We start from the raw sequence: 22,129 nt of genomic DNA on the forward strand, positions 1-22,129 counted from the left end.
ATTAATTCTTGAGTACCTTAATCAGACATGAACTCTGGGGGGATTCTTAGCTGGCTTGTGAGAAAGACCCATAATCAAGAACCATCAAAACCCCATAATCCAGTAGCCTTTCCTAAAAACATCTCAGCTAGCTGCCTTTATTTCCCATGAACGCCAGAGGTGCAAGATAAATAAGCGGCATTTAAGATGTGTAAGCTGTCCGGAAATACTGCTCAGCTGCCTTCACCCTCACAAGAAATTGTATACCCAACAGTCCATACCCCAAGGAATGGTGTCTTAGGTTTAAGATTCTGGAAGCATCCTCCACTCCACCAATTATCTGAGGGTTTTATCACCTAATTCCAACTAAAAGTGCTCCTATCATGCCTCAAGTGAACCTGTGAAGCAAGGCACTGTCAGGACATCAAGATGGAGAACTGGAATTTCATGGAGCTTACAGAAGAGTTTATGTGACTGCTCTTGTGCCTGCTTGCTAAAATGTCTACGTGTGGCAGCCTTTGGTTTGGACTCACATACGCTTGGCAGAGAGACAGCTGGAGAGGAAGCTTGGAGCCCTTACCTACATATAATCACCGGAAGTCCCAATATCTACAGTATCAAAAAGTACCCAATAACCATGAACAACCAAATAGGCTTAAGTTAGCTCACAACACCAGATCTTCAGAGAGAAAAAGTATAGGTTCTTTTCTTAATTAGTAGTATTGATGAGATGTGCATATGGTTTTTTTATTTTATTGTTTTTGCTGTTACTGAAGAAGTCATCTAAATCTCAAAGTAGATGCAGTGAGAAATAAAGAGTTTCTACAAACTGACATCTACATTGATTTTAATAAAGGAGATCAACCACTAGGCAATATTAAATCAGACTTATTCCTATGGAACACTAATTATCAAGCAACTGTAAGAAGAACTAACTACGCTTTTGGGTTTCCCACATGTTTGGCTGATAATGTATTCTGGAGTTGGGACTCTTCCTTCCAAATACAAAAGAAATTTCCTTCTGTCAGTGCCTATTTCCATTAGGAATTATATACATTTTTGAACTAAGAGTTGTTATCTGCCAGCACCCTTAGCAATTCAACGGTATACGATCACTGATCTGAAACACTCAATCCTAAATTATTTATCCTTTTGGAAGAAGCCAAATTTTATGCGCTTTGAAATCAATCTCATACAGAATGCCTGGCTAAAGTTCATGCTGTGTGAACCGGGATAGAAATCTCATAAGTAACATGGGAAAATACTTCATTAATATTTCAGACAACAAAAATACAAAGGATGCTTTCTTTTTCCTCAACTTTTATAATGGGAAGAAATGTTCTGGCTGAAAACTTGTCAGAGAAATTTAAGACTCTATATCATTCCTACACAACTTTAAAAAAAAGAAAACCAATCTTCTGATTCAGACAAAAGCAGTAAAGCTACAAATGTTATATGAAAAATCAACCCCTTACAAAGATCTTATTTAAATATTATTATTTGAAAATGGAAACAAAGAAAAAAAACTACCCCATTACATATGAACTCTATAGTGGGACACAGTTCTTTACGTGCAGTTTCCAAAGTTCATACTTTCACCATTTGCCTAAGCTTTCAGTGGTTAATTTTATTTATGACTATAAATTATATTATAAAATTTCAGTTTTATTGTAGTTCACTTCTACTTGAGTTGTAATTAAACAAAAAAACTATCTTTGCATTCACAAATGCTGCCAATAAATACCTTAGAGAAGAAAATACTAAGAAAGGTGTATAACAGGTCCCCAAGACCACTGCCTGGTTCAGTGATTCACTGGGAGGACTCAGCACATGGTCGTACTCACAGCTATGATTGATTACAGTGAAAGGATACACAGCAAAATCAGAAAAGGGAGAAAGTACATAAGGTAAAGTCCAGAGGAAAGCAAGAGCTCAATAATTTTTTGTAGGGGGATGCCCTGTACATTTTAAGATATTTAGCAGTATCTCTGATCTCTACCCATCAGATGTCATTAGTTTTACTAATGAAAGTAAAGACTCTACGTTATCATTCTGTTTTAAGAAGTTTTCTAAGAAAAAGTATTTGCAGTTCACCTTGGGTAGATTTTCTCATTCCTTCCTAAATTTCCAAAACCTATTTGACGTTCTGACCACATCAATCTTAATAAAACTCATCTGAAATGACAAAAGCACTCATTTCCAAAAATTAAAAAAAGTTAATTCCTTTAAAACTTCATAAATTTAGGAATCAGGCTAATTGTGTCATAACAACTATCTAATATTCTTCACGTTCTATTTATTCTACTACTTTGCTCTGAAACAAACCTACTTAAACTCTCAAACTCGGAACCTCAAAATTTGCCTTACCTAATAAATAATAAAACTTCACCTAATCCATCTTTAAGAACAATTCCTGAAATACTATATTTTCCTCAAACAACCTCAAATTCTATTGTAAAGGCACAGAGACCTTTACATAAATGAACATCAAGATTTTTATGAAACATGCAGCAATTTTTGTGAAAGCATTTGTAAAACAAGGCAACTAAATTTTCCCCCAAATCCTAGCTCTTGAAGTAAGTTTAACCACACCTTATACTGCTGAATTTTTAAAGTAACACAACTGAAATTTAAATATACAAGGAGAACATTCACGTTTTCCAAAGTAATCATCTTGAGAAGCAATATTCTTTTTCCAAAATATAAGAACTATGGAATTACTCCTTTGGAATTATCCTCCCAGTTGAATCACATGCCACCTATAAAACATCATCACTCACATTTCATTTTTAATCAAAAACAATAGTACCAGTTTGATCACAATCTTTATTAATTAATCTTGGCTCCCAATGACATTTTGGCAATTTCCAAAATCAAATCCACTTACAGGATGAAGAATTCCTTCCTTCCTTCTTTTTCCTTAATCCTATATTTACTGACTGCCTACCAGGTACTTACATATGCTAAGTGATACACCATGTGCGGGCCTAACACTTTGGACCTCTTTATATCTTTTTCGTCTTTGGTTCTGTGGAAATGAGAGGAAGGCTTACCCAAAAGGCAGAATAGATACTTACTAACCCACAAGCAGGTCCAGTTCCCTGACCCCCCTCCAACACCATCACCAAACGTGAGACGAGGAAAGTTCAGCTTCATTCAATTTATCAGGTGGGGTAATTTAAAAATAAGCTATTTTAATTTTAGTACAAATAAACATTTTACGTCTTACTGTTTAGTATTATTTTTACTTTGAATTAAATATGAGGAGAACATAACAATGTTTTCAGACACAAATTCGTCTACTGCTAAACACATGAGAGCCTGATTTAAAAAAAACAAAAGTCAGTTTGCTTATCCCAATATTAATACTTCATTGCTTGGTGATGTAGGAACAAAAAACAAATCTTAAAGAGCAAGCTATTAGTCACTAATCCCACCTCACTTAGTCAGTGCCTTCCTATCATGAACAAGTCAAAGGGTAGGTAGCTTGTCATCCTTTCCTTATGGGGATCCAACACAATCAGCCATATAGGTCAATCTCTAAAGTAAGTCTCCCATTATTGGAGCTTAAAGTGGAATTCAATGAGGTACCAGGCCAGGCTGCTACATGTGTGCGTGTGTGTGTGTGTGTGTGTGTGTGTGTGTGTAAGACTGGCCCTGAGCTAACATCCATTGCCAATCTTCCTCTTTTTGCTGAAGAAGATTAGCCCTGAGCTAACACCAGTACTGACCTTTCTGTATTTTGTATACGGGATGTCGCCACAGCATGGCGTGATGAGCAGTGTACAGGTCTACACCCAGGATCCAAACCTGCCAATCTCGGGCCACCAAAGCAGTGGGCACGAACTCAACCACTACTCCACCAGGCCAGCCTCCAGGCTGCCACTTTTTCTAACAAAATGTTTCAGCCATATTAAACATATATAGATTAATATAGTACCCAGGTTAAAAAACAAACATCAATTAGAACTTCCCTGTGCCATTTTCCCCACCAACCTTTACGGTTTGCCCTTCTTCCCCACTGGAAGAAACCACTCTTCTGAACTTGTTCATCATTCCCACACATGTCTTTATACCTTCCCCATATATGCATATATTCCTGAGCAACAAACACTATTGTTTCACATGTTTCTAACTTCATATAACGGTATATACTGTGTGTTCTTCAGCGATTTGATTTTTGGCTCAAGATAATGTTAATGAAATTTTTTAAATATTGATACATGTAACTCCATTCCATTCATTTTTATTGCTGTATTTATATTGCTTGAATGTAACACATGAATCTACTCTCCTGTTGATGGACATTTAGATTGCTTTTAAACAGGACAAACCTGCTTCCAGAGAAATAACATTCTGTTCTATCCTGAATACCACACAGAAAACACACACCAAAAAAGACATTAGGAAAAGATTCCCAAGGGACCTGCCTTTCTTCCACCCTCCCCAACAACCTCAAACCAGCACCACCTCTCTGATTCCCAATTCATATTTGGCCATTTTACTGGCTAGCTCCTATCTGTCCACCCACCTCTGCAAAACACGAAGTAGCTTACTTATCCAGGATCAGTATGATGAAGGGTAATTCTTCACAGAGCCAAAGACAAGGGACTGGTGAAGGTGGAATATAGAAAGGCAAGAAAATTATCCCACCACGTTTTTTTATTCCACTGGTTTTTAAACTAGTATTTTCTTAGAATGTCAATTACCAGCTTTTAAATCTCTGAAATCTACCAAGTTAATCACTCTTTTAAAAAGCTGTCTACATTAGTAGCTGTCCTCTTTCCTCTTTATCTCCAAATTTATGGTCTATGAAATAAGAACTGAAACCAAGAAGAAGAAAGGCAGTGAAGTTTTATGAATGCTCTTTAATACCACTTAATCCCACTTCTTAATACTACTTGTCAGTTAACTGTGCTTTAGTAGAAAGCACAGTTTTGTAGTTAAAACTATAATACATTAAATAGCTATCATGAATACAAATTAACAGAATTCTTAAGGATTCTATCAATATTTTTATATCAATTAATAATTTTAGTATTCTTCAGCAACACCACACAGTTCATCCTTGTCCCCAAATACAGTATTCAACAGCAGGTAAACTTCTCTGAGTACAGTACTTACCAAATTCAATTTAAGAAATGTTTTTAATGTAACCCCACACCTTTTTTTTTTTTTTTTTTGAGAAATCACTTACTTGGGTTTGGAAAGCACCTTTTCCAAGTTAAAATCTTTGAGGTATCTTATTATGGCAGCCAAGGAGCAAATCACAGGCTTCTCCAAGTTAATGATGCCAGAGAAACTTTGAGAACCTAAAAAAGAGAACATACACCTTCATTAAAATTATTATTCACCATTATTAAAAACAAACCTTAAGTTAAATAAAATGTAGTTTATGGTTATTGAAATAATAATTCAGACAATACCTCCTAAAATTGCCCTTTGGAACAATGTAGAAGGTTATGAATACCTAGGGCACGGAAAAAAGGGCATTTTCTGATGGAGGAACGAAGCTTTTATGGAAAGCAATACACCAAGTTTTTCAAAATGTAAAATGCTCATCCCCTTTGACCCAGGAATACTCCAAAATGCTTGTCAAAAATGTGTATACAAGGAGGGGAGTTGAAAAATCTCTGTAATAGTAAAACTAGAGACAACCTCACTGAACATCAACAGGGTAACAGTGAAGTATCTTTTGGTCAGTCCAGATTGCTACGCACCTACTGACAGGAACGACTTACAGCTCCCTGTACGGATAGGGAAAACCATTCACAATATATTGCTGAGTGAGGGGAAAAAGTTGTATGACCATTCTCATCGCTCAGCAGGAATACTGCAACAGCTTCCCATCTGATCTCCCCTTCACCACTGTGCCCTATAGGGTATTCCTAACAGAGCAGCCAAAGGAATCCTTTTCTTTTTAATCCTAGTTGTAAATCATTCTAGTTCTATATGGGATGCCACCACAGTGTGACTTCATGAGTGGTGTGTATGTCCGCACCCAGGATCTGAACCTGCAAACCCCGGGCCGCTGAAGTGGAGCACACAAACTTAACCACTCGGGCCCAGGGCTGGTCCCTAAAGGAATCCTTTTAAACAGGTACACCACATCATTAAAATACTCTGCTTAAAAATCCTCCAACATCCCTCAACTCACCGAGAGCAGCAGCTCAAGCCCTTACAGTGGTGTATAAGGCCCTGCACTGCCTGCCTTCACTCTCCTCTTTATCTCTGCGCTCACCTCCTAATCTTCTCCCCAGGAGTTACTCTGTTCCAGCACCCAGGCTCCTTGCTATTCCTTAAAGATCCCAGGCACTTAAGATACGCTGTCTCTGTCTGACACACTGTTCTTTCACGTGTCCATATGACTTCCCCTTAATCTTTCAATCTTTGTTCAAATCTTCATTCAAGTGAGGCCTTCCTTCACCACCCTATTTCAAAGTTCACCCTCTTCCCTGCCTTATTTTCCTCATAGCACTTATCACCCTCAAACACACTAACTTATTTTATTGTATATTTCCCCCATTAGAATGTAAACTCCAGAAGGGCAGGAATTTATGTCTGTTTTATTCCTTACTGTACACACAATGCCCATAATAGGCATTCAATAAAAATTAGTTGTAAGAATAAACCCAAGTTATATTAAACAAATACAGAATTTATATATGTATGTATGTATGTGTGGATTTGTACATAAAAAATTCTTAAGGATTTGAGAGAAGAGACTTCTACTTTTTTCTTTATACACTATGTTTTGATTTTTTTTTTGCAATAGGCATTTATTACTTTTAGAAATAAAAAAAATTACAAAATATCCTCTACAAATCAGTAATACAAAATATCTTATTAATTTCAACTATAGCTTTTTATAATACCAAGTTGTAAATAAAGAGTTAACAAAATCCTTCTAGTGAGAACTTCATCTTTTAACTTTCTAGCTCTGTTCCCCAAGAAACCTCATAAAGATGAAGTGTTAATGTGTTATCTGGCAGCTTTGTATATGATAAAAATGACCTGAAATCAGTAAACTGCAACTGGATTAGGAGGAATTAGAAATACCTGATTCCAGGATTTGGCCTTCTCAGAGTACACTGACTCTTTGCACCTGACATGTCTCTTGTAGAAATTCCAGCAAGAGATATGGGTTCCTGTAGGGCATGGGGCTTCTAAGCCAGGGCAGATCCTGCACCCATCTGATGCGAATCTCCTTTCTTTGCACCTGAGCTATCTTGGGGCGGGTTGGGGGTAGGGGGGTGACCAGACAATGGGATGAGACAGAAGTGCCCAATGGCTCTGTGGGCTGCTGTAAAAACTGCTGAGGAGTACTCCCACTAAGAGGAACCTGTCGGTAAGCTAGGTTTTCTGTCCTACATCCTTCTAAGTAAATCTGACTCCAAGAGTGGCTTATGGTAGTCTTGTGACTCAGTCTCATCTTTAGTTGAGCATAAGCCGATGATCCCTTGGTGACAACGTAGACTGGCGTCGTAAGTGGGTTACACTCTCTGCCACTCAATTCAATTTGGCTAAGGCACCATGAGATTAAAAGGGATGGAGAAAGAAACGCTAACAAGACACTGATGCCTGGGAGGGAGCTGGGGGAGGCTGATCTACCTATGGTCTAGTGGTGAAAGCTCTGCAGCTTGTGATAAGGGATAAAAATGAGGCTTAACATAAGCTGGACTGGCAGAAATGAGGGATACAACCAAATCAAACACAGGTAGCTGCCTGAGGAAATGTGAATTAGATAAATAATGATTACCTAACATATTAAGATCCCGTCACTAATGTTCTAGTATTTTAATTCTGGCAATCACTTTGGAAATGCCAGCCTTTATCAGGAAATTTATCCAAACAGTCTATAAAATTTCAAGGAAAATAATGAGCCATCTTTTAAGAGAAGCAAAAAGGAAGGTTGTTCAATAACTAACTCCTTAGACTCCAATGAATATGTCAAAAATATCCAGTTACTAAATGGTCATAACTAGAAAGAAGAAGCTGCAGTGGTATTTTTGATGAACACAAGAACAGTGAACTCTTCTCTCTACTTCTTCCAGTCATTTATTGGTAATTATTTAGTTTCCATTAAATTGAAAGCCAAACTTGCACCTTTATCCAAAGCTCAACTCAGTTACATTGAAGACATATGGCTAACATGTACAAAATACTTACCTTTGACGTCAACTACATCTTTTGCATAAAACTCTGTAACCATCTGGAAAGCATGACTGTATTCAAAATACATGTTATCCATCCTTTCTACTCGAATTCTGTCATCCCGCACACTGAAAGAAAAAACCGAAAATTTCAAAGATAATTATCCATATTCTTAAACTATCTGTATACAGAACTTGGCCTGGCCAAAAAAAATAAAGACTCGTTCCTCTTCTCTCCCAAGTTGAAGAAAAAGAGAGAAAGATCTAAAGTTTTCCTGTCAAAAGACCTCATTTCATGAAACATGATTATTACTTTTACTACTGGTATTTTATATCACCTAGCACAGTGTAAGTACTTTATATATATTATTATCAAGAACTCATTGAAATTAAGGTCAATTATTTGAAGATATACAAATGGGAGAAAAATGGAAAAGCGTCATTTTAATTTAATGGCATCTTTTGTTTAAACACTCAACAACAGAACACACCATCAACGAATCCTCTGAAGTGGCATTTTTGTCTGGTTGGCTTTTTGCTAAGTCCACTTCTACCACAGCCTCCAGTGAAATATAACGAATTCCCCTTACGTCGGCTCTCACTCTTTATTTAAAGTGGCTCTATAGCCTTCTTAAAATACGTGTATATATATATATGTATGTCTCTCTCTCTATACATGATTATGTCAATACACAAAATCCTATCCTCCAGGCTGGGTAGCACACTTTCTTTTCCACTTTTTTCTTGCTTGGCTCCCCATTCGCCCTCCTTCTCCTCTCCTTTCCTTCTCTCACCTCTCCCCCAACCCATGTCAACAGCCTAGGAGGAATCCTTCCTTACTTTTTTCATGTTCATATGATCACACAAGATTATATCACACACATACACACACATTCATACACGTCATTGTTTTATAAAAGTGGGATGACTTTATACACACTTTTGGGCATCTGGTTTTCTTCACTGAGCAGTAACTCTTGGAAATCTCTCCATATAAAGGGACCTAGCTACAACTCATTCTTTTTAATGGCTGAAAAATATTTCATAGTATGTAAAAGCCATAACTTATTCAACCATTTCTTTATTACTAGATATTCACTTGGTGTCATCATGTAGTCACATGTAGCTTTAGAACATTTTTATCTAAAACGTAATCAACCACTACAGATACAGTTGTAGCCTGCACACATGCCTCCTCAGCCATTCATCTCTCTGTCTTCAGAAGTAAACACTATCTTTAATTTGGTATATACTATTACCATGTGTATTTTTACACTTTACAATATATTTTAGCATTTCACACAATATACTGTATTATCTCATGTCTTAAATTTTATCTAAGTGGTACTTTATTATATCTATCCTCCTACAACTTGCTTTTGTACTAAGTATTATATTCCTAAGATTTATACATGAAGACAGATGTACTTCTTTTTAAATTTTTAACTGCTAAGTATTCCATTATTTCTTATATTTTCTAGTAAATTTTTAAAATTTGCTTTTCAAATTTAATTCAATCACCTGAATTTATATTGGGGATGGTGTGAAGTCAGAAATACAATTTGATTTTCTACACAATTATCAATTAATGATCAAAGCACCATTTATAGAACATTCCATCTTTTCCTACAGATTTAAAGATTTTATTTTTTTCCTTTTTCTCCCCAAAGCCCCCCGGTACATAGTTGCATATTCTTCGTTGTGGGTCCTTCTAGTTGTGGCATGTGGGACGCTGCCTCAGCGTGGTTTGATGAGCAGTGCCATGTCCACACCCAGGATTCGAACCAACGAAACACTGGGCCGCCTGCAGCAGAGTGCACTAACTTAACCACCTGGCCACAGGGCCAGCCCTCCTGGATTTATAATGCTACCTCCAACGCACGTCACACTTCTGCGTATGTGTGGCCCTATTTCTGGTTTCTCTATCCTTTTGGTCTACCTCTGTATCAGGACCACAGTTTCTTTTTTTTTATTATTATTATTATTCTCCCCAAAGCCCCCCAGTACATAGTTATATATTCTAGTTGTGACTGCCTCTGGTTGTGCTATATGGGACACCACCTCAGCATGGCCTGATGAACAGTGCCATGTCCACGCCCAGGATCCAAACTGGCGAAACCCTGAGCCGCCGAAGTGGAGCGTGTGAACTTAACTACTCGGCCAGCCCCAGGACCACAGTATCTTAATGTCCATGGCTTGGTATCTGTATCTGTGGCAAGGCCCTATCTTGCTTTCAGATTGTATCAGCTCTTCCTGGGCCTTTGATTTTTCTTGATAAATTTTAGGTTCATCTTGTCAAATTTCACAAAAATCCTATTGGGATTTTGACTAGGTATGCAACAATTTAGAGGAAAACGATATCTTAACAAATCGAGATATCTCATTGTTAAAGATGGTATAATATCTTTATTTATTCAGGGCTTTTATATCTAACAATAACTTTCTGTAATTTTCTCCATGTTTTACATATCTGTGGTTGTGCTCCCTCTTAGATATATTATAGATTAATACTACTGTGAAGGGAATTTTTCTTCTATTACATTTAGTAAAGGGTTATCACTGGTGTACGTGAACCTATTTTTATATGTAGCAACTGTGCCGAACACCCTCCCAATTGATTTTCTTGTATTGTCTATTCATGCACTATCATCTGTAAAAAAAAAAAAAATTTATGGTTTTCTTTCTCCTTTACAATTTCTATTCTTCATTTGTTTTTCCTCTCTCATTATACTACTGGCACAGACCTTCAGGGCTGTATTGAACAAAGGTAATGCTAACAGACATCTTTATCTTCTCACTGACACTAATGGCGATGCTTCCAAAGTTTCAACTCTTAGGTATGATGTTTGCTGTAGGTTTTTGAAGAAATGACTTATAAGCCTAAGGTTTAGTAACTTCCCTAGTTTTTGCAAAAAATTATTTTAGTCATAAAAATTATTGAATCTCACCTAATGCTCTTTCTACGTGTATTAAAATGATCACATGGGGGCTGGCCCCGTGGCCGAGTGGTTAAGTTCACGCACTCTGCTACAGGCGGCCCAGTGTTTCGTTGGTTCGAATCCTGGGCGCGGACATGGCACTGCTCAACAAACCACGCTGAGGCAGTGTCCCACATGCCACAACGAGAAGGACCCACAATGAAGAATATGCAACTATGTACCGGGGGGCTTTGGGGAGAAAAAGGAAAAAAAATAAAAAATAAAAAAAGAAAGAAAGAAGTAAAAAATGATCACATGGTTTCTGTCACTTAATTTCTTAATATTTTACTCCTATTTTCTGATGCTGAATGGCACCTGCATTCCTGGGATATATCATTCCTGTCGTGATGTTCTGTGTTGCTTAAATAAAGTTATAAACTTGATTTCTTAATGTTTTATTTTTTCTTCCAGGAAATCTGTGCCAGCATACCTGGCTCCAAAGGCTCTTTCTGTTCTGCTACAAGACTAGGAAGCACAAGCTGATTCAGGAAGAAACCTACAAGGGAGGATTCTCTCCCATCTGTGACACTGAAAAAAGATTTTTCCACCTTAATCCACTGGAGAGAGAATATCAGACTAACTATTGCACATCTCTTATCAATTTTTATCTTCCTGTAGACTTCCTTAATACCTGGACTTTCAGAAGCCTGCACCAAAGTTATTATTTAGCAACTCAAAAAGCAATGAATGACCTTACATGGGCTCCACGATGTTGCTATACAAGTTCCTAGAGTGAACACAAGAGGCATCTGGTTACTCAATTACTGTTCTAATTAATGTTTTGTTTGACAAGCAGATAAGGATTTAGAAACCCATTAAATGTGATAAAACTGGACCTGTCAGTTATCCTTGAGGCTTTCGTGGCATCACTACAAGAGTGTCAAATTCATCATTCTGCAATTTGTATATTAAACATCCTCATGCAAACATTTTTTTCACAACCTGATTGGAGATATAAAATCTCATATCTGTGTTTTCCTAGATTTCTTAATTGAAGAAAGTTGATATATTCAAATCACTTTATCTCTGAAATAAAGTCTACTTGAAACACTGTATACATAATGAGTAAACACAACCAGAATTTTGTCAAATAGATTTTAGTAAAATCTTGCATTAAACACAGACCTGTCAATCTTGATTTCCTCAAACTGTAGTCTGTGGAATACCTACCTTAGAATCACCTGCAATACACATTAAAAGCACAGATTCCACACCCCAAGTGTGTTCAATCTGAACTCAGCAGGAAGTTAGGGGAGAGGGGGTATTCTCATTTTCAACAAGGTTTTTGGGGTGATTCGTAGGCAAACTGTAGACTAAAAACACTAGTCTACACCAGCAAAACCGGCCGCCATCATAGGACTGGAGTACAAAGTGGAAACGTAAATCTTCTCCCGCGATAGTCTATATTTCAGCTGTCCTATTTAGAGGAGGACAGTAAACACCTTTTCACTAAAAAAATTAAGGCAGTCAACTATGATCATATAATTGACCTGGGTCTAAAAATTATAAAAACACCTTCTCTTTCCCAGCTTCTACAGAGGTTGAAGGGAGAGGAGGCAGAACAGAGGCTGTGCTCCTACCTGGGCGTAGGGTGGTGAGTCCCCTTCTGTGCTGGATGGGACCACCACCGTCAGAATATGAGGCTCAGTCACTTCATGGGGTACAACAAGCTGGACTGTTTTAAACTAAGACTTCTAATTCTAAAAAAAAATCCTTTTCATATGTAATGTTGCCAAACATTATTGTTTTTGAAAAATTAAATGGTGATAAAACTCTCAAGTGTGGAGCCCACACTAAAAACACAGGGAACCTCAGACCCAGTAATATCTTTCAATGTCAAGTTGGACATAAAGTTGGTGACTCTTTGGTGTCGAATAACAGAACACCTACAAAGATTTTGAACTAACGTTCAATCGTGACCAAATGTCAGATTACCAATTTTATGATCTAGGTTGACGTTAGAAACTATAATTTTTATAGACAAAAAGAGCCTTGTTAAAGGCTGACAACCTCCTCTAGGAAAACTCACAAGGCCTCTCCGACAGCGCACTTACTGCTAACAGTAACAGTGATCGAGCCTCCAGCTTCCTGGCTGAGTGATGAATTCCCTTCGAGGACAGAAGGCCATAGAGGGCTAGACTAAATAAAAGAGACCATGTAACATATTCCAGTGTCTCTGCATTAGAATTAGTATCAAATGCATTAATTTTATCACTGCTTAGAGTAGGAAACTATCACTACTTTCTTAGAAGACTAAGGGCATTATGTGAAACTATAATTATCAAGACAACCACTAGAAAAATATCAGGATAACCCTATAAAAAACAGCAAGGAAAACAGACTACATAGCGAAAGATTCTTCAAAAGATATGAAAACAGAAAATAGAGTAATATGGACAAATATCAAATGTATCTGCCATATTAACAGCTATTAAAGGAAAATTAATCTCAGATTGCATTACAAAGGGAAAAAAAACCTCTATGCCACAAACAAGAGCAAAACTTAAAACAAAGTAGTTCAGAAAGGTTAAAAATAAAAGGATGGGGGCCAGCCCGGTGGTGCAGCGGTTAAGTGCGCACGTTCCGTTTTGGCAGCTGGGGTTCACCGGTTCGGATCCCGGGTGCTGACATCACACCGCTTGGCAAACCATGCTGTGGCAGGCGTCCCACATATAAAGTAGAGGAAGATGGGCATGGATGTTAGCTCAGAGCCAGTCTTCCTCAGCAAAAAGAGGAGGATTGGCAGCAGATGTTAGCTCAGAGCTAATCCTCCTCAAAAAAATAAAAGGATGGCTGGAAAAAAATTGCCTAGATGGATATACTAGACAAATGCAAACAAAAAGAAAGCATGGGACAAGATTTTATTACCAGCCAAAATATAATTCAGGACAAAAAGCATTAAATAAGACAAAGAAAGTTACTTTATAATGATAAAAATGACAGGATGGAAGAAAAACTTTTCACCCCATATCCTTAAAATATTTTTAGATTTTTGAACCATTGGAATATACCACTTATTCATAAATTAACTTATTAATTTAAAAAGAGCAAGAGAAAGAAAAGGAAAGAATGGATTACAGGATTTATGCAGGAGTTCCCAGATGCAGACGTTTGTCTGCTTCCCTGGACTTGAACCTAGGAGGCTGCGAGTCTGGGAACAGAGCGACTGGAGCCACCCTGCCACCTTGTGGAACATGAGAGGAAGGTGAACAGAGGGAAGAGAGAAAGAAAGAGCCCCAAATCCAGCCATGCCTTCTAGCCGACCTTCCAGCTTTTCCCTTACATGAGCCAACATGTTCATTTTCAACTTTAAAACAAATTCAGTAAGAAGTGACTAGAAAGTGTAGGTGTTCAAAAAGAAAAAAAGGAGTCTTTTGTTGTCCAGAGAAGGCAGTGGTATAATCACACCGACAGCTTCTTAGAAAGATGGCAACCTCTCCTGAAGACGACACGGCCAACAGTGAACCGAGCAGAGAAAGACCCAAAGTTTGATTTCAACTGGTGAGTCTGCTTCAGATCAAACCAACAGGCACACAGTACAAGTCAGAGATTCTGGAGACCAGGAGGACCCCTCACCCACGCCTCCCCACCAAGCAGAGGTGAAGGAACCTTAGCCAAGTTACCAGTAGGGAGAGTAATTATAAGCAGGTTCACGGCCAGGGCCCCTGCAGGATTAGAAAGAGCTGAGATAAAGAAACACACCAGGACCAACTGGCAGAGGACAGGCCTGTTGGGGAGCAAGAGGGAGGATGGAGAATTCTACACTCATGGTGCAACCTCCATGGGGTCTCAGAGGCCTAAGGCCCAGGAAGTAATCGAGGCCAGCATGCACGGCAGCTGGCTGCTCAAAAGACTAAGAGAGATGGGAGATACTATGTTAAGGTAGGAAGTCTGTACTAGGTAAATTCATGTCCTTCTACACCTTTCTCTGGCTTTTTCTAAAGTTCTGTTTTCACTTTTCCTTCTTTTATAGTGATTCTTAGTAAAACATCAAAACATTTCTAATCTATCTTGGTAAACCTGACAGGAAAGTACTTCTATCTGCAATGAGCTCAGAAAAACTAAGAGCAGAGCGCTTGAACTTGGGAACCAAGGGGAAGGGGAAATGAGAAGGGGAGAGAAGGGAGGCAGGAAGCCCAAGGGGAGAGTCACTCATCTCTGCATGGAGTTGTGACATCCCAGTTTCAGAGAGAGAAGCCACTCATCTCTGCATGGAGTTGTGACATCCCAGTTTCTTCCCTGACCCTGGAAATCTTCTCTAAGGACGAAGTCCTTTGTAACAAGATTTTAAAACCTTTCTTAACATTTCAGCCCATCACAATCCTGGGGTTTTTTTTACCACCCATCTCCACATACCATACCCTCCAGCCCTGTGCGCACATTCTTATTTAACAAGTGGGCCAAAACTCACCTCCTCTAAGACGCTTTCCCAGAAGAATAACCACATGCTAGGACAGCCTGTGCTTTCTACTGGACACATGGGACTGTGGTTTGTAAAGTAATACCTTTAGAAATAAAGCTACTTTGTTCTAAGCACACATGCTTTTTGTCAGAAACTTCACTGGCAGAGCTAGAAATACAAACTGAAATATGCATTATAAAGGAATGAATATCTCATGAAACAGTAACCAAAAGAATGTCAACTGCGCTATAAAACATAAGCCCTTTTGAAGTCCAGAAGCAGAGGTGAAGGAAAGGAATGCTTGCTCCCTGGTGTGTTTGTCCTGCGAGGCCGAATAACGTGGTGGTTAAGAGCATATGCTTCAGAGCCAGGAGTCTGGATCAAATCCGAGTTCCGCCACTCACCAGTTGTCTAACCCTAGACTTCACATCCCTCTGCCTCAGTTTCCTCATCTATAAAATCTGTATTAAAAGCACAGTAGATCCCTCACAGGGTGTTTGTGAGATGAAATCAGTCAATAAATATAAAGCCCTTAGACTAGTGCATAATACACAGTGTTAACTATTGCTATTACAGTGGTCTCCCCTTACCCACGGGGATACATTCCAAGACCCCCAGTGGATGCCTGAAACCATGGAGAGCACCGAACCCTATACATACTGTGCTTTTTCCTATTCATACATATCTATGATTAAGTTTAATTTATACATTAGGCACAGTAAGAGATTAACAATAATAATAAAATAGGACAATCACAATAATATACTGTAATAGAAGTCAGGTGAACGTGGTCTCTCTCTCTCTCTCTCTCAAAATATCTTATTGCACTGTACTCATCTTCTCGTGATGACGTGAGATGATAAAATGCCTGCGTGATGTGATGAAATGAGGTGAATGATGTAGGTGCTGTATCGTCAGGCTACTCTTGACCTTCTGACAATACTTTAGAAGGAGCACCATCTGCTTCCAGACCACAGTTGACCATGGGTGACGGAAATCACAGAAAGTGGAACTGGAGCTAAGGAGTCAGGACTACCGTACTATTCATAATGTTACTGCTACTTAAGAATGAGAGACAGGAGTAGTCATGTGCTCAAAGGAAAAGGGAAGAAGGCAGAGAGCTTTAGACTGGATGTAATTGCGCAGGACAGGCACAAAGTAAAGAACACGTCAGCAGTAAGGAATATTCTCAGTAGCTACCAGATTTGTCTCCAATGAAAACTTTTTCACTCCAGGGTAACAGAGGACGAAGGCGAGAAAAAGCTAACGTGTGATTTCAGAAACCACTGACCTTCCCCCAAATACCACCTTACCTAACTCTGCTGCTTGAAAGGCCTTTAAATAGACACAAAGCATTTTCATTTCACAAGCAGAAACAAAAGTAGTTACTTGAAGGTCACTTAAATAGCAGTCTTCAAAGATAAGAAAACAAAAAGTATAGAAGAGCTTATCTATACTAAGGTTATTTTAAAGTTAAACATTAGAAAAGTTAACAACAAAAGGAGCTGAACCCTAAAACTGATCATTTAAGATTATACCAATTGTGCAATATTTGTTTTCCTAAATGTTCCATAAATTCCTTGGCTTAATTTTTCTCTCTCTCTCACGTACACAGACACACACACACACACTCGCACATACAGAGTCATCTATTTTACATTCATCTCTAACTGGGTCTAATAGGGAGAAGTTGGCATGGTAGATTTCTAGAGCTCCCATCCCACCCTATGTTTCCAACGTGGTAAATAACCTTTAAAACCAAAAAAAAAAAGGAAAACAGTATGGAGATTCCTCAAAAAATTAAGAACAGAACTATCATATGATCCAGCTATTCCACTGCTGGGTATTTATCCAAAGAACATGAAAACACGAATGCATAAAGATATATGCACCCCTATGTTCACTGTCGCATTGGTCACAAAGCCAAGACTTGGAAGCAAGCGAGGTGCCCATCAAGGGACAAATGGATGAGGAAGATGCGGTATGTATACACAGTAGAATACTACTTAGCCATAAAAAAAAAGATGAAATCTTGCCATTTGCAATAACATGGATGGACCTTGAAGGTATTATGCTAGCAGAAATAAGTTAGAGGGAGAAAATCAAGTACCATATGATCTCACTCATAAATAGAAGATAAAAACAACAACAAATAAACACATAGATACAGAGATTAGATTGGTGATTGCCGGAGGGGAAGGGGAGAGGGAGCAGGGCGAAAGGGGTGATTAGGCGATTATGCTTCCTGTGGTTAAAAAAATTTTTCAATCGCAAAACCACAAAATTATTACCTGACATATTTGCCTTTGAGAAAAAGCAAAAGAAACCCTACTTTTCTGAGAACGCTATAGTCTTACGCAATCCCGAAGAGAACAGTCAGCATTAAAACACTCTCAGATCAGTGGAAACGCATCTAAAACATTTTCTTCGTGCATGATTAAGACATTGTCTCAGCAAGAGACAGAAAATCAAGACCATTTCACTCAGATCGTATGCCTTTTGAGTTCATTAACAAGCTCATGTCTGCCTCAGACAATCTAAAAAAACTAATCTTCCTAATGTTTTTCTCTATAACTACTAATTCTGCTATTATGCCAAGAAAGGGCTGCTTCAAAAAAAAACATCAACAAATTGATTATCTGGAATTCACAGTACAATGAATAAAAAATTACACACAAATGACACACCAGCTAAACGGTGCTTCCTTCTCAGGTCAACAAATCTCCACTGTGCAAGTACTACGGGGATAAAGAGAAAAAGAATAAAGAAGGTCTTCACCCTGTGCTGAATTGTGTTGAAATGGATTGAATTGTGTCCATTAAAATTCACAGCGGAAGTCCTAACCCCTAGTAGCTCAAAACGTGACCATATTTGGAGAAAGGGTTATTCCAGAGGTAATCAAGTTAGAGCGAAGTCATTAGGGTGGACCCTAGTCCAATAAGACTGGCGTCCTTATCAAAAGGTGAAATTTGGACACAGACACCATAGAAGGAAGACAACATAAAGAGACATGGAAGAAGACGGCTGTCTGCAAGCCAAGGAGAGAGGCGCGGGACAGATCCTTGCCTCACAGCCCTTAGAAGGAACCGACTCTGCTGAGACCTTAATTTTGGACTTCCAGCGTTCAGAACTGTGAAACAACAAATTTCTGTTTTTTAAGCCACTCCATCTGTGGTCCTGGGTTACCGCAGCCCTAGCAAACTAATACACCATACCAAAAGGCTCAACATCTATTTAGAAATGCTTATAAACAAATCACTAGTACACCAAGTAAATTGAGAAGAATGCTGGGGTAGTATCTGCTCATTTCAAGAGTGTAAACATTCCCATCATGGCAGATTTTAAACTACCAATGCTATAACAATCTGGTAGAAAATTCCTGGAAATTTAACAATCTGTTCTCAAAAACCACTACAAGCCAGCTCTAGGACAGACCCAAAACACAGGCATCGGTATCTAACATCCACAGGTGATTCCAATGCACAGCCGAGGTTAGAACCACAAAAACTGCAGGGCAGCTTCATTGAAGCAATAAGACTGTTAGGATATAGAACATTTTGGATGTGGAGAAAACACACTGCACAATGTAGGAATGACTCAAGAAGGGTAGAAAAATACATGATGAATGAAAGATAAAGAGTTCACCTCTACTGAGCTCTTACTATGTTCCAGGCACTGGTCTAAGCCATGACATGCCTTCACTACAACTCTAGGACACAGTTCGATTATTACAGGCCTGCTTGTGAATAAAGGCACTGAGCCACAGAGAGGTTAAGACCCACAGCTAATCAGCGAGAACACTACGATTCAAACTCAGGTTGTCTGGCCCCATACTGCACTCAGACCACTGCTCTGTGCCATCTCTCACTGTGCAGGACACGTGTAGAGCATGGCAATTAGCCTGGTGTAGCTAGGGCCCAGTCTGAGGGACAAGGGACCAAGAGGGAGGAAGTGTACCATACTTCTGGCCCCATGTATGTTATTTTACACAAGCAATGGGTTTGCAAATCAAACTTTTGTAAAATGAATCATTTTAAACCTTTTTGCGTAAGTTGTTATTTAATGCATCAAATCAAATTAGAATTTGAAAATATCTAAAAGTCTGCAAGTGAAAATCTCTCTGTAAAACAAAATCACCTCCTCCTTGTTTCTAAATCCTGATTTTTATATACAAGGACTGCTTACCAGGCAAAAAGCAGCTGTAATCACTTAGGAGCAATCAGCATGGCCTAGAGCCTCTGAGAACAAAAGCAGGAAAATCACACAGAAGCCCAGGCCACAAAGAGAATTCTGGAAGATGAGGCTGCACCCACTACGCACCTGGAGCACAGGCAGCACTAAGCAGGAAAGGCATTTTCCCACTTTTGAGGACAGAAGAAAGAACCCCACAAACACTTCACATCACCACGGCCCCAGGGACTGCTGAATTCCAGCACTGTTTTCCACATTCAGCCAGCATTTAACTGGAATTGTATTTTTTTTTTTAAATCTACATGTTTGCAGAGTAATATATCAGCATTTTGACAAAGGCAGTGTTTCAGCATATAGGATAATGGCAGGAGTGAGGGAAACACACATCCCTGAAGTAAAATCTTTGCATCATTAGCACAGAAGGAAAGATAAAGTGGAACGAAATATGCAAGCAGGAAGCAAGATGTAAGCTTCTCTCTTTCTAGAAGCATCTATTCAGTGTGCATAGGGCCCGGGAACTAACCTAAGAAAGCCCTTTCCTCTGCAGCCCCAGGAAAACGACAGAATGTGATGAGAGGCTAAGCTCCATGACTCTCTGTAGCAGAAGGTAGGTGGGACGGAGGCAGAATATGACAATCAACCTGCAGGCCAGGCTGTTCCCACTGTTCTCTGGCTGGTAGGAGAGACCGGATTTTATTCTGTATGGGTGGGCAATCTCTTGTCTTACTCAATTTAATCACCCACAAGTAAACTCTGTGAGATCTGGGGGTTGACAGTTAAGAGTTACATAAAAGGCTGTAAAGTATACTTACCTATAAGGTAATTCATACATAAGTGATACCCTGACTTAGCAACTAGAAATTGCTCAGGCTTAAAAACGGCAGTAACCACTTTATCAAGTACTTTCAAACTCTCAATATTTCAGTCAGAATCACAACTAGTTCTTACATTCCTATTTGCAAGAAAAGTTATAGCTACTTAGTATTAAACACCTGACATTTTTCAGCTAGTTTGAAAAATGAGGCAGAAGAAACTGGGCATCCAAGGAAGAGAGGCCGTAGGCTGATTTGACTCCAGAGTAGCCACCGATGCACAAAAAGTTCTTTAAAGCCGCAATCCACATTAAGAAAAACATTTTACGTCATTACCAGTACCCACACGCACTGCGGCTACTGTAACAAACTACTACAGACAGTGGCTTAAAACAACACGTAATTATTATCTCACAGTTCTGAGGTCAGATTGCAACACTGGTCTCACTGGGCTGAGACCCGGGGGTTGGCAGGGCTGTGCTCCTTCCTGGAGGCTCAGGGGAGAGTCTAGGTCCCTGCCTTTTCCAGTTTCTCGGGGCAGTCTACAACCCCGGGCTCATGGCCTCTTCCTCAATCTCCAAAGCCAGTGTCGGGGGGTTAAACACTCACATTACACCACTCTGACCTCTTCTTCCTCCTTCATGATTAATGGGGCCCACCTGGATAATCCAGGGTAATCTCCCTGTCTTCAAGTCAGTTGAGTAGCAATCTTAATTCTACCTGCAACCTTAATTCCCCTTTGCCATTTAAACTAACATGTTCACAGGTTCCAGGGACTGGGACGTGGATATATCTGGAGGGCCACCATTCCGCCTACCACAGATAGATAGACATATACAGATACATACACACACACACATATACATGCTACTTGACCACCTATGCCTGTTTCCTCATTTATAAAAAGGAATAACATAAATACTATAGTAGTTACTAGATTACTATACTGTATAGTAGTTACTATATAATAATAGAACAACTTCAAAGGGTTGTTGTGAAGACTAGATGGGTTAATATGAGTAACGGTCATGAAATATACCTAGTTTATAGTAATAGCTTCATTAAATGTTTTACAAATTCTCATTTCATCTTTGTTTAAACTTTCTCTCATTATGGAATGTGTTTTCCCAACAGCTGTTTAGTTAAGTGTTACCTATCCTTCTCGGCCTCTCTTGCATGAAGCTTCCCTATGTTCTAAGAAGCTGCATTGTCTAATACAGTAGCTACTAACCACACGAGCAACAGACACTTGAAATGTGGCTAGTCAGAACTGAGTTGCACTGTAAGTGTAAAATACACACTGGATTTTGAAAACTTAGTATGTAAAAAAGAATGCAAAGAATTAGTACATAAAAAAAGAATACAAAAGAATTACACGTTGAAATGATATTTTGGATATATGTTGAATAGCATTTGGATATGTTGGATATTTTGAAATAAGATGTATTATTGAAATTAATTTCATCTGTTTCTTTTGACTTTTTAATGTGTCTACCAGAATATTTAAAATTACATATGTGACTCATGTTTGCGGATCCTGTTATATTTCCACTAAGTGGTGCTGCTCTAGACAGAATGATTCTCTCCCCCTCAGGTACTCTCTGTGTATTCAGT

At 38.8% G+C, this 22,129-nt stretch overlaps 1 protein-coding gene across 1 annotated transcript in view; it reads right to left on the bottom strand.

Moving 5' to 3' along the window:
* The window catches only part of MSH3 (mutS homolog 3), a 158,437-nt gene that overhangs the window by 104,959 nt on the left and 31,349 nt on the right, over positions 1 to 22,129 (bottom strand). The window contains exons 9-10 of the mRNA XM_046667722.1: positions 8,149 to 8,261; positions 5,177 to 5,291 (exon numbers count right to left, since the gene is read on the bottom strand). Of these exons, the coding sequence (XP_046523678.1) occupies positions 5,177 to 5,291; positions 8,149 to 8,261 (228 nt within the window). The remainder of the gene's footprint in view (positions 1 to 5,176; positions 5,292 to 8,148; positions 8,262 to 22,129) is intronic.

The sequence above is a fragment of the Equus quagga genome, chromosome 7 (assembly GCF_021613505.1).
Source record: "Equus quagga isolate Etosha38 chromosome 7, UCLA_HA_Equagga_1.0, whole genome shotgun sequence".
NCBI lineage: Eukaryota > Metazoa > Chordata > Mammalia > Perissodactyla > Equidae > Equus > Equus quagga.